Genomic DNA, 13,927 nt, shown 5'->3' on the forward strand with positions numbered 1-13,927 from the left:
ATATATATATATATATATATATATATATATACTTTTTTTTCAGACAGCATATACAGTAAATACAGTAAATTCTGATTTCTTTTTAAAATACACACTAAGATTATTATGTTTTTTTTTTTAAAGCTACAGTGGAGGAGTTTTGCTACTTTTTGAATGCATGCTCTGTTTAAATGTTCCTGTTTGCATCACTCATACATGCTTACTTTTTAAAAGAAGATTAGCTATTTCTCTACTACTTTAGACTCACAACCAGTAAGGGAAAATGGGGACGAGCATGGGGGATGGCCTTAAGTAAACATATCACCAGAATGATTGACAATTAGGAGGACCACTTATTTTGATGATCCACCTGGAAAAAGAACATCCTCCACTATACCTATAATAGTCTGAAGTAAATAACTTCTGGGCCTATCCTTTTGCATGTAATTAATCCCAAATATTATATCTATTTGACAAATAATGTTAAATACAATTAAATATTTATTAACATAATTCATTTATGTTTATATTAGTTATTATTTTACATTTTATAGCATAAAAAATGTAAAAGAAATATAATATTTTGAAGATTTTGCATTATGATGATGTTGTGAGGAGAATATGTGCATTTATATTTAAGTAATTAAAATTTTCAGAACAAATGCTGAGTTTTGATCCACATTTGGAGAAAAAAAAGCACACATCTCTTATCGATGTCAAGTCTTCATGGATGTTACTGCCATGAATAATGAGTGTGGGGCTGAAGGGAAGCTAAAAATACACATACATTATTACATGTGATGCAACTAGCACCTTGGATACTGCACATGCAAGCCAGGCGTAGTCACTTAGAGCTGTTGCAGTGGTTACCATTCTCTTGGGTATGCTGTTGTGTTCTTACATTCAAATACAAATATATTTCTTTAGAATATGTTGTTTCCTATTTTTGTAAAAAAAAAAAATCCTGTCAATTGTTGTTTCCATCTTTATAATCTGTAATGAAAAAGGAGAAATTAATGTGTATGCATTAGTCTGTTGCAAACTAAGTAGGATAGAAAATTTAGGTAAGATATTAAGTAGTACGATTTTATTATGTTAGGAATGTCAAATAGTCAATTTTTTTGGCTGCCTTGCTCCTTTTCAGCCTTCATCAGTATCAACATGTCTGAAAGAAACTGCGTTCCATTTTTCTGAAGGTCATTTGGTGTTGTGCTGTGGGAGATGCTGACGGGGGAGGTGCCCTACAAGGACGTGGACTCCTCCGCTATCATCTGGGGAGTGGGAAACAACAGCCTGCAGCTGCCGGTGCCTGATAGCTGTCCGGACAGCTTCAAGCTGCTCCTGAGGCAATGCTGGTGAGGAAGATGGAGTGATAAAAAACATGAAAGAAGTTATTTAAGCTGGCAGCTAGTAGAATATTAATTTACCTGTTTTACAGGAACTGCAAGCCAAGAAACAGGCCATCATTTCGACAGATCCTCCTACATCTTGATATTGCCTCTGCAGATATACTGTCTACTCCACAAGAAACTTACTTTCAATCTCAGGTGAGATCATTTTTTGGTGGAAAAAATGATGCAGGGACCAAACATTTTCTTTATTACCCATTTTGACTAAAAAAACAGGGAGCTCCTTAGTCTAATTATATAATATTTATCACATACTGTGCAGTGAAGGAGTTTGGTGTTTTCTGGGAGGATTTTGATCTATTTGATTTTTTGTCATAGACAGTTTAAAATTATTCAAAGTTCCCCCCAAAAATTAAAAGCCAGGCAAAGGCAATTCAAGTTAATACAATAAGCAGTTTTCAAATGATGATTTCATTCATTGAGGGAAAGAGTCATCCAAACCCACCTTGTGTCCTGATGAAAGGTAAGAGTTCCATTAACATATTAATCATTTGTATTATTTGTAGCAATGGGTCTATTAAGAGGTGGAGGAATTTTTGAGTCCATTCTTTGTATTATTGTTTTTTTTCTGTCACAGAAAGGTTTTTAAACATGATCCAACTTTTTAGGTTGATGTCAATGAATCCAATTGGATTCAAGTTTTTTTGTTTGTTTGTTTCTTGTTGAGCTGTTCAGAGGTTCTCTTGCTGGTGTAGCCAGCAGCCCTTATCATTGCCTTGAGACTGGAATATTTAACTGTCTTCATGATTATTTAGTTTTTTCCAAAATGCTTTATTAGTTTTATTTTGTATATAGTAAGATGGCTATTTCCTTCTTCCAAAAAAAAAAATCCAAAACATATTTTTTGTTTTTTAGGGGATGTTTGTCTGTTTTTTTGGTCAGCAGTGGTTAAATGCAGTTTTTGCCCATTAACTATGATATATTTACTTCCCTCCAGCTTGAGAGATGACAACGATTTTGACTTAAATTGCATAAGATGCCTTTTTATATCTTTAAGCCTACTTCATGTTGGCAGGTAGGTTTAGTTTATGTGGTTTCTGGAGGAAATGAGGAAATGTAGCAGTCAAAAGTGTTATATTTTCATTTATGTCCCAGTTGTTTGGATCACTTTTTTCATTTGATCAATAAAAAAATTGTTGAACGTAATAATTTTTTTTTCCATGCCAACTATGTTTGTTTATTATTAAAAAATAGTTAGATAATGTAAAACATGTCAGTGTTATAAGCAAGCAAAAACTTGCTTTTCTGCAGCACTGCAATTTTCATAGCTGGTGTTAAAAATGAGACAGAATCCGAGGATTGAGTCAGCTGTAATAAAATCCGTTATGTATTTATTTACAGGAAATCTATTCATTAAGTCCAATAAAGAAATAAATGAACATTTAGTGAAGTCTATATGGGTTTTGTATGTCTCCCCTGCCAACATCACTCATTCTCATTTTGCTGACAAGCTGCCACCATTTTCTCTCAGCCTACTGCAGTAACTAAATGCATAGGCAAGTGCACAGCTGCAACCGGGCCCCCCAGTCTCCAGGGAGCCAACTAATAATACCTGTCCTTTCAATCACACTGCATCATTGTTGGTTGCTTTTTTTCCCCCCTTTTCTTTCCGTGTCAAATGTTTTTGCTGATTTGTGGCGTTTTATTTAAGCTTCAGTTCACAGGTCAAGGAAAGAACCTTTATTTCATATCATGTGTGATGGGGAAGGACAGTGTGTCTACCTGTGTGTGGTTGGGGGTTGGAAGCTTACTACCAGTGTGTCTGACCAAAGAAAATGAACAGAGGGGGGTACTGTTGGAAAACATGCCTTTGTGGGTATTAATTTACAATGAATCTGATTCTGTTCAATCTTAATATGGAAAATATAAACCTCCATCACTCCTATCCTTGGTGCTTTATTTTTCCCTGCCCCCTTTCTTGTGGTTGAATCCCTGCCCAGTTTTTTGTTCTCCTCTCTGGCCCATAATGGATTTTTCTTGTGACATTAGAAAGAAGTATTTGCTGCCAGAGTGTATTGATTACTTTAATGGTAGAGAGCAGAGCAGAGAGTGGAAAAAAGAGGGGACTGGAGATGTAAAGAGAGTGCATTAGGTTAATAAGAAGAGCTTCTTACACAAGCAACTCCAATACACATGTATGTGTCTGCACACACTCATAAATCTGACTTACTTAGTCCTTTGATATGACAAGTATCAGATAACAGCTGGCATGCTCTGCTGCACAAAGGAAAATGCCCATGCCGTATTTTTGTGTCTTTGTCTTTTAGGATCCACTGCAATGCACTGTAAGTTTGTTTTTGCTTCCTGGGCATTGATTGATATCTGACAGTTTAATAGGTTTCATTTCAGTGAAAAGAAAAAGCTAACTGCCCTGCAAATTGAAAGTGTTTCTCCCTCTAAATCAAGTTGCAAATAAAATTGTCTTATGGTAGCTTCACATATTAATATTAAATAAAGAATGTGGACTTAAGTCACGGTTCATTTTCTCAGTGCAAATGAAAGAACTGATAAAATACTCCATGTTTGAAGCGGTAAAAGCTTTTGATAATGTGTATCAGTCACCGTTAGGCAGAGATTTAATTATCAATACTGTATGATTTTACAGTATATACCACAAACTTTAATGTAATTTTAAAACATCTTCATATTGGAACAATCTTTCGCCCTCTCTCAGCTCTAAGATCTCAGTTTTTGTATTTAAGAAGGATCTTGTTCCACATCTTTAAAGCACTGATAATTGTAACTTGTTTGTGTTTATAACTGTTATAATATGATGTAAATGTCTAACAGAATCTTTATTAGAAAGCTTTGTGTGTGTGAATGAATGCATGATGTGTTTGGTTGTGTTTGTGGCCATTTGTATGTCTTCTCCTATTATTGTATATATTTTCGTATATGTCTTGTTCTATTTTGGGGGTTGTGTGGTTTTGGTTTCTTTTTAAGGATCCCCTTGAAAATGAGATGGTACATCTCAAGAGCCTTATCCTTTTAATTTCAATTAATATAATAAAATGTATATACTTCATGCCTGTATTCAAAGCTCTAAAGATGTTTCTGAAACAATTTTCCATAACTGCAAATATGATTGACTACATCGTTAGGTTTAATGATTGAAATTTTTTTTGTGATTGGTTATTCTTAATAAATCTTTGTTCCTGTTTGTTGTGAAGACCTGCTAATAAAGCTCATTACTATTTCGATTTTGTAGTTTATACGTGCAGTAAATCTGGGTAATTAACAGTCAGTCTTTTTTGTTCTGTTCCTTCAGGCGGAATGGAGGGACGAGGTGCGACATAACTTTGAGAAGATAAAGTCTGAGGGGACATGTCTTCACAGGCTAGACGAGGAGCTCATCAAACGTCGAAGAGAAGAACTCAGGTTAGATTTGCAACGAGACAGAAAAGCCACCTTAACAAGTTTGCAAGCTGCAGGTTTCTACTACATTTCTATTCTCCAGAAATGATCGACTTTGTGTAAACATTACTTTTTTGAGTCCTGGGGTTCGTTTCATTATGGTTTTAAAAAGTTATTTTGCGACAAGCTTTGGATTATCACCTAAACACAGACACATCATAACATGACAAGATCTTCAAGTGAAGTGAATTCTTTTGCAAGGCACTGTAAGAGGGGCATCATAGAAAGGCTATTGTCAGTAAGCATCTTGACCTGCAGAAGAGAATCGTCTGAGGGCTTGTAAGATAAGATGTTGTTCTCAAAAGAGAGCATCTCGCATTGTTATGCTCCTGGCAAAAGTTAAATTTTATCATACAAAGATATAGTGGTTTATTCTGACGGCTGAATTGCTCCACAAACATCCCTTTTAAGTTAAATATGCTGCCCAATAATTAAAATGATTTGAAAGGACTTAGAGACAGGAGTAGTTCTAAAGTAATCAAAAGTGATTTGGATCAATTTAGTATTTTAACAATATCTGATCTCTAATGAGTATGAAACCTGGCTAAACACTGTTTAACAGCAGAATAGGTTTATATTAAAGCTGTGCTGTATGTGTTTTAACAGATCGCTTTGACCAGAATACTTCTGTTTTCATAGTTTTTAAAAGAAATCAAATTCAACAAAGTCACTCCTTATCTAAACTGTAAACATGTACAACGTTTTTGTACCTGTATGCTCCCTGTGCTTAATTTTAATATTTATTGTTTAAAAAAAATGCATTTAAAATCTACGAGAAAGCATCTATGTGTTTCTTATATTCATGAGAGGGTTTGTTTTTTTTCTCAAAAAATTACTAATGGTAAGCAAAAACACCAGTTCAATGTAATCTCTTGATCTATAACCACCATCATCACAGTAAAGATTGGAGATAAGGCTTGAGTCGTGACATTATTGAGCTTTTTCTCTACATACAGACATGCTCTGGACATTCGGGAGCACTATGAGAGGAAACTGGAGCGAGCCAATAATCTCTACATGGAGCTCAATGCTATCATGCTGCAGCTGGAGATCAAAGAAAAGGAGCTGCTCAAGTACGAAAATTTCCCTGTTCGTTTGTTCCATTTAACATGATTAGGACCCTTCTATTTTGGGAAAGCTAAAATTAAACATGCTATAAAATGAAAAAAAAAAAATTACTAGCTATGCTTTTTACTGCACAGTTTGGATGTCTTTGCCTTTGCTCTCATGTTTCTCGCTGTATCCATTTTAACCAGTGATGTCCTTTATGTCTGAATCCCAGGAGGGAGCAGTCTCTGGACAAGAAGTATCCCAGCTGCTTTAAGCACCACAGCTCCAGACAGTCAGCCTCCTCCAACTCCATGGAGAAGCTCATGAAGAAACGCAATGTACCGCAGAAACTGAATTCACACAGCAAGAGGTAAAACAGAAAAAAGAATAGTTTATCCACAGCTTCACACATTACTACTTGATTAAGTTCATTAAGTTAACCTGGTACCAAATCAAACAATAGGCTTTTCTATGTTTTGCAGATTTTAAGGGGAGGTGGTTCTTTTTTATACAGTTAATCAAAGTTTTTGATTTAATTTTGTTTAAAAGTCTCTCATATATATTGAATGATTTATAAATAAACATGTTTAAGGTTTATTCGAACTATTTTCTTATACCAAAAGTTAAGTAAATAAAAAATAAGGATGAAAACCTCAGGACAGGTGTCTTCTGTGTCTCAAGAAATTAAAATATCAAAGGTTATTTGATTAGAAATAAACAATGTTTGTTCTGTTTACAGACCAGACTTACTGAAGTCTGAGGTCATCTTACCCAAACTGGACTCATCCATGACCCAGGTCACCATACCCAACAAAGGCTCCACTTCCCCTGGCCGCTCTCGCCGAGGAAAGCCTCGATACAGAAAGGCTGGTAAAGGCAGCAGCAGCGACTTGGCTCAACTGAAGGCCACTCTGTCCTCGTCTTTAGCCATGATTAATGCCACCGCATCTATGCCTAGTAGCAAGCATCGTCTGGACCCCACTGCGGCAATCAGGGGTCTCCAGCATGACCTGCTGCTTAAGAAGATGTCCTCCTCCAGCCCCGATCTCATTTCAACCACCCTGGAGGCAGAGTGCCGGAGAAAGGGGCAGCTGAGGCCTGGCTTAGACAGAGCGGGCAGTCAGAGTGCCTCAGCTGGTTTAGAAGACAGCGGAGAGACAGAGGGGCCAAGGGAAGGGCAGAACACTGGTGTGGGGGGTGATGACCTGGTGGAGACACCCCCACGCAGCAACACCCCCAGCGAAGACGCAGCATCCATTCCGTTCTCCAGCAGCCCCGATTCACCTTGTGGAAGAGGGGCAGCTGCAGGGAGGTCATCTGTACTGGGGAACTCCCGGGTCTCCCATGAAGGAGAGGAAAAGGAGGAAGGGACAGTGATCACACGCTCACCCAGAAGTCAGCGCCGCCTCACGCCAGCAGCGCTACTGTACAGAGCGGCTGTCACACGCAGTCAGGTAAGATTGTTTTAGCTGGGACACTAATCTACAGGGACACAAATACAAATAAATGCAAATAATTACAAACTATAATTACAAAAATACAAACAATTGGTCCAAAGGTGCAAGTTTACAGATTTCCCTTAACAGTGTTGCCAAATTATTCAGATGTTTCTCTATAGTGGCTGTTGTAATTAAAATTCAGAAGCTTCTGGATGCTTCCGCATTCACGACCCAAACATTTCAGCAGCAGGCTTTATAGAAAAAAAAACTGATTTCCTTTATCCCTTAATTATTGCATATGCACATAAGAGAATTATATGTAAAGAAGCTGTTCTTTAACATTTCTATATTACATTTATGTTTTAAATAAACTGTTATGATCCCAAAAATGTATTTTCTCTTCTTAAAACTTGAATGTTCTTAATAGAATAAGTCAGAATAAGGTTAACCTGCGTCTTCTGGTTTATGCTCTTCCCCACAGAGACGTGGACTGTCTTCAGAGGAAGAGGAGGGAGAAGTGGACAGTGAGGTTGAGCTGCCCAGGAGAAGGTGGGAATAATGAGATTATCTAGAAATGTAATTTTCATCAGGTATTTCATAAAAGTTTAGAATTTTCATTTGATAGCCACCACAAAACCATTTTGCTCTAGACCAATAAATAAGCTGGTTGTATGATTGAATTAATACTGAAAATGAAATTAACCAAAATCCTATTTTTACTAATTGGATAAGTGAATTTAAAGTTACAATTGGAATAATATTAAAAACTGCACAAATAAAAAACTTGAATACAGTTGACGGGCTTATATTTTTATAAAGAAAAATTATTATTAGGTATAGTGGAGGATAATCTTTTTCTGAGTGGATCATCACAATAAGTTGTCCTCCTGATTGTCAATCATTCTGGTGATATTTTTATGTAAGGCCGTCCTGCGTGCTCGTCCCCATTTTCACTTACCGGTGGTGATTCTGACATAGAGGAAAAATTGCAAATCTTCTTTTTGAAAGTAAGCTCGTATGAGCGAGTGAAAAGGGAAAAGGACGTGTCTTTTCAAAAATGTGTAGAAATCCTCCACTATATTTTTAATACTTAATGAAGCATGTGTATTTGTGGCTATTTGTTTTTTTTTAAGTGGAGAGGGCAGATTTTTTCAAAAATCCTCCACTATACCTTTAAGGGCAAACCTAATTTAACGTGGCCTTCATGTGGTATGGTAAATATGATCCGTTCTGCCTGTAAAGTGGAAATTACCAGTGCATTGTGTTTAAGTGCTTTTGTCAAGTCAGAGAAGAGGAACATAGCTGATCCACATTATCCTGACTTGGGCAAGACAGTTATAGGATCATCTCCTGGTTCCAGTAAATCATGTGCCCCCTGGGATACACTACAGATCAAATGAGAACATTGTCTACGTCAGAACACAGTTCGCACAGTTCACACCAGCTGCTGTCCTCCACGGACTGCCAGCTAGCATCGGATAGACTCAAACAAAAACAAAAACAAAAAACACATGTTTAAATGGTGATATTGTAAAAAGAAATGTACGTCACAGCATTGTGTAGGGCTACTAGCACAATGAGACGGAAGGTTTCACAATGCAGTATTTATTCATCATAAAGAATTTAATAGGTCGAAGTTTGCCTCATATTGGAAACTTTCAGGAGTATCATCAAAGTTGTTTTTTGGTATTTACAATAATTATGATACCACATGAAGGCAGCTTAAGTATGGCTTGCTATACTACTTGTGTAATCCTTTAATGGATAGGTGCCTCCCTTCCACCTCACCCACATAATCGCATGAGGTTAAAAAAAAAGGCATTTGCTGAAACAATCTCTTGAAACATTTGTAAATATAGTCCTTTCTTGATAACATTTCCAGCTGAGTGCTGCATGTTATAGTGAACAATGCAGGCATGTATGAGGTGGATTGATGACATTGTTCTGGCAGTAACGGTGATGTGTGGGGGATTATTTTGTCTGGTTTCGTTTTACTCATTTATTAGATTCATGTATTTTTTTTTGTACTGAAAATATCATATCATAGACTCTCTTTAATTTATTTGCTTTATTTCAATAATAATTCTAACAACTTGAATTATTTGCTGTTACAAGCCCAATTTGTAGTACATGGTGAACACATTCGTTTCCTTATACGTCTGAAACTCAATAAAAAGATTTTGAATATGAAACCATAATTGAAATAATCTTTTCTTCCTAATACCATGAAGATTTCTTTTTTTGGCAAATAATTCTAATCAGTTTTAAAACAAATTATAAAGTAACTAAACCTTAGATATCTATTGCAATTAAAGGAAGTTGTGTTTAATATGGCATAAACCTAAACATAATCAATTAGAACATCAAGTAGTTACTTAATTTTATTCTTTAAGTTTTGAAAGTGAAACTATATTACTTATTCCACTGTTGAACTGATAAATGTGCAGCAAATAGTTAATGGCATTCTGCACAAGTAGGGAAAAACACTGAAGGGGATAATTTAAGAATATGATCTCTCACAAAGTCCCACATCCAAAGATGTTAACTGAAGGTTTGGTGGAAGGAAAAAAGACTGGTAGAAAATTTTGCAGAACATAGATAAAAAAAAAAAAAAACTCTTGAGAGGATTGTAAAGCAAAGCACATTCTAGAGTTTAGAGGAGATAAGCCATATTTAACAAAACAGATAAAAACATTAAAAAATTCAACTTTACTAAGATGCATCTGTATGGGTTGAATAAGGAATGCATTCGATTAGAAAAAAAAAAGATTTGAACAACAAACTTTGTTCCATTCTTTTCGATACATAAAGTATATCGAATTTAAATAATTCACATCTTTGAGGCATATTCTGTTAAATGCAAAATTCCAAATTATTACAATTATCAAATGAATGGATTTTTTACAACTTCTTCCATGCTGATTTGTACTTTTCTGTGGTGACTTTTCATTTAAAGGTTCAGATTTCTCCTTTCTATTTTCTTGCAGGCGGCCAGTCAGCATCTCCAAATGTCAGTCGCTGTCAAACTTTAGTTTAGAAAACTTATCGGTTTCAGACGGCGAGGAGGGAAACACCACAGACCATTCCCACAGTGGCACGCCTGATGTAGTCAGCACCAACACAGACGAGCGTCTGGATGACAAAAGCGACGATTTGCTCTCTCAGGGCTCAGAAATCCCAGCCGACCCCTGTGATCCGAGCCAGCTGGGCTCTGATGGGCTGTCAGAAAGGGAAGCTGAAGTACGACAAGTGAAGACGCAGCTCGCTTTGAGTGAACATAACTACGAGGTAGGTGGGAAATACATAGACTAAAAGAATGAAATCAGATTGATTTGTAAAAGAAATATGTGGATTTAGGATGAATATGTAGTGAGTGTTTTACCTCTGATAGCAATAAGAGTATCAATAAGAGAATCAGAGATTGGGTTTCTGCAGGGAATTGATTCAGAAGACTAGGGATTGTTTGGGACCATTTATACCAATCTTTGTTTTATAATAAGACACTAATTATGTCATTTTGGGTTATTTTAAGGGTAGCAAGCAGTAATTTTACGTGAAATTGCAAAAGGGATCATGTTAATCATTCCGAAGCAGGAATTTAGGAAGCATTAACACAGATGTTATAATATGGCATCAATCAGCTTTCTCTATACCCTACTAGCTCCATGGGCGGGTCTAGACAGGGGCCGACAGGGGCCCGATCTCCTGTAGAAATGGTCCTGGCACATTACAGCCCCTGTTAGTCCATCCATCCATCCATTATCTGACACGCTTGTCCCAATTGGTGTCGCGAGGGTTGCTGGCGCCTATCTCCAGCTGTCAACGGGCGAGAGGCGGGGTAGCCCCTGTTAGTCGTAATACTTAATGGATTTTGCATGATAATATGAGCTGGCACAGAAAATATAACTGATTGGTAAATTGGATCTGATTCTAATTTAGTTTTACAGTTTTATTCCAACAATTAAAAATTCAGGTGTTGCACTTAAAGCTTAATTAACCAACTTAAGTAGCTTAAGAAACCAAACCCACCACCTGTGACTGTTATTAAGGGAAAGACAGTGGAGCATGTCAGCAGTTTTATTGAAAATACGGATGCTGTGTGCAAAAAAATCCCAGCAGCCACTGCACTTTCATAAGATGCTCTACCAGTTTTGGGTGTGCAGTGCCATCATCACCTGGCTTAGCAGCCTCCTATAACACAGTGTCCTGATCATCCTCCCCACCCTGACTTTGAGCTTCTAGCGTTGGGCAGGAGATTCAGAATGCCAGAGGCTAAATCCAGCAGGATGAAAAACAAAATTTTAACTCAAGTCATCACAATACTAAACTCAAATTTTGTGTTGTGATGTGTGGTTTGATGATGCTTGTTTTTGTGATGTTTGTTAAATTGTAAAATAGTATTCCCATGTTTTTATACTCTTACCCTCCTCCAAACTAAATTTCTCTCTGGGAAAATTTTAAGTCAAGTTGAGGTTTTAGTAAGTTAGGTTCACATTTATATCACTGCTGTATCTCGGATCGGAAGAGCCACAAATAGTTCTTTGCTTCCAACACTCATTTAATATATCAAACAAGTAAGTGTCCTGTTTTTTGTTTCAAGCTTTTGTTCTGTACCCCCTGGTACATTTGGTCTAGAATTACCAACTACAGTAGCAGTAAACATAACTTCCCATTTGAGAACCTCTCCATGTTTTTTTTTTTGTTTTTTTTTTCAAGAACAAAGACACGTTTGTTTTCTATGTGTTGCAGTAAGGTGAAGTCTTTTTAAAATAGGTCTGCCTCAACAGAATTTCACATCAAAACATCTAGACATAATCAGATAGTCAAACATTGCCTAATTAGACTCAATATTAGACATTTTTTATTTATTTTTTTATCCAGCAGGGCCTGTACGATGACTCCGACTGTGACAGTGCAGAGCTGGACCATTCATGCAGCGCAGAGCCCAGCCAGCCTCCAACTAACTGGTGAAGAACAACAGGCCTAAACCCACAAGATCTGTACATCTGGCCTCTGCATTCTTCTTTGACTCGGTCAGACAATAATAAACCCACAAAGAAACACAGTGGAGAATTGAAGAAGAAAGGAAACAAAGACTTTCTCATAAAAACTCAATTACAGATTACACAGATGTGAAACTAAAGGATAAACTCCTCTAACAGACAACAGACAAAGCAATGACTGTCCGTTCATGTCTCCAGTCATCTTCCATGCTGATTTTTTTTAAATTAATTTCTGTATTTTATACTATCCAGTGAAAATGTTATTGAAGATTCTTTATAAGTGTGAACTACACTTATATCTCAAACTCTACTGTCATTATCTATTTCTTTTAAACATTATGCACTTATTTATTTTACTGTGAACTGAATGAAAAAATGTTTACATTTTACGTTATTTGTTATCATTTATTACCGTCGTTTTTGATCAAATTGTTTCCATTGTCACTGTTAATATAAGATGTAAAATGAAATTTTTTTATAGAGATTGTATAATTGAAGGTGCTGAAGTTTCTCAGCAGGGGGCGCTATTATATAAAGACCTCATAAAGCTTTTACTGGTAGAATGTAACTTTACCTGCTGTTTATGTCTGATCAAAAGAAATAGTTATGCAGTATTGAAGTATTTTGCAGAAATAATGTCATTTTTTGGGGGAGAATTTGAAGGTTTGTAATTCAAAAAGCATGCTTGTCATTTTAAAAAGTATGCATATTTAAGATGTTGGATATTTCAGTGTAGTGAATATAATTTCCGTTACTAATAAAGCCAACCCTGGTATGAAGAACATGTTGATAGAAAAAAAGTCTACATGTAGTGGTGTATCTCAATAACTTGGAAAACATCTGAAAGGTTATACATTTTAGTAACTCAAAAAGTGAAACTTATGTCTTTGATTTATTACACACAGACCCGTATATATTTTTTTTAATGATTCTAACCCAAAACTCAGGTGTTTGGAAAGGTTAATTAAATAACATTTTAAAATAGGCCATATATTTGTCTAGGACTCCCTTTGAATTAATGTTATCTCCAATCTAATTAGATTTTAGGGCGATTAGGAAGTGGCTCTGCTGAGGTAAAACAGAAGCCCAAGTTCCTTTAAAAGAAGTCTTCAGCTAATCTATTTATTAGGCTTGGTGTCACTTTTTCCTCTCAACAATTTTGCTGGCCAGTCAATCACGATAAGGAGGACTTTATTCAAGTAGGGACATAGTTTGGCAGTGAGGGCAGCTCCATACACCGTTCCGTTTTCTTGTATATCTATTAAGCACATGTTTCCATTAATACTTTTTGGATACAGTTTGCTGTTTCTAATGAAGAGTGTTAGTGAGATCATTTGTTTACAAAAAAATCTTTCAATTTAGGGAAGTTTTTCATTGAGCCTTTTATGAACACTAAGCAACTAATAAAAAAAAAACCTATATTACTGCGTGTAATAAGTTTGACTTTTTGAGTTAAATGAATAAGAAAGCATTTTGTGATATTCTAATTTATTTAGATGCACCTGTATTACGATTCTTTTACAAATGAATCATAAAAAAAGCAGTTTTGATCCATTAATAAGATGTTTAGAACTGTTACTGAATGTTTTGCTCACAAACAGAAATGTGAAAAAATGGTTGAATATTTCTGCTG

The 13,927-nt window shown here is 36.0% G+C and overlaps 1 protein-coding gene across 2 annotated transcripts in view; it reads left to right on the top strand.

Annotated features, from left to right (window-relative positions):
* Window positions 1-13,373, top strand: part of LOC107103341 (mitogen-activated protein kinase kinase kinase 12-like) — a 27,224-nt gene extending 13,851 nt beyond the window's left edge. The window contains exons 6-14 of one of the 2 annotated variants that reach the window (XM_015403017.1): window positions 1,176-1,334; window positions 1,418-1,526; window positions 4,657-4,766; window positions 5,759-5,875; window positions 6,085-6,222; window positions 6,592-7,306; window positions 7,773-7,840; window positions 10,279-10,579; window positions 12,173-13,373. In XM_015403017.1, the coding sequence (XP_015258503.1) occupies window positions 1,176-1,334; window positions 1,418-1,526; window positions 4,657-4,766; window positions 5,759-5,875; window positions 6,085-6,222; window positions 6,592-7,306; window positions 7,773-7,840; window positions 10,279-10,579; window positions 12,173-12,262 (1,807 nt within the window). In that variant the 3' untranslated portion in view covers window positions 12,263-13,373. The remainder of the gene's footprint in view (window positions 1-1,175; window positions 1,335-1,417; window positions 1,527-4,656; window positions 4,767-5,758; window positions 5,876-6,084; window positions 6,223-6,591; window positions 7,307-7,772; window positions 7,841-10,278; window positions 10,580-12,172) is intronic. The other variant, XM_015403024.1, reaches the window with a different exon arrangement.
* Window positions 13,374-13,927: the final 554 nt, after the last annotated feature.

Source organism: Cyprinodon variegatus, unplaced genomic scaffold, assembly GCF_000732505.1.
Source record: "Cyprinodon variegatus isolate N-32 unplaced genomic scaffold, C_variegatus-1.0 Scaffold34, whole genome shotgun sequence".
Classification (NCBI taxonomy): Eukaryota; Metazoa; Chordata; class Actinopteri; order Cyprinodontiformes; family Cyprinodontidae; genus Cyprinodon; species Cyprinodon variegatus.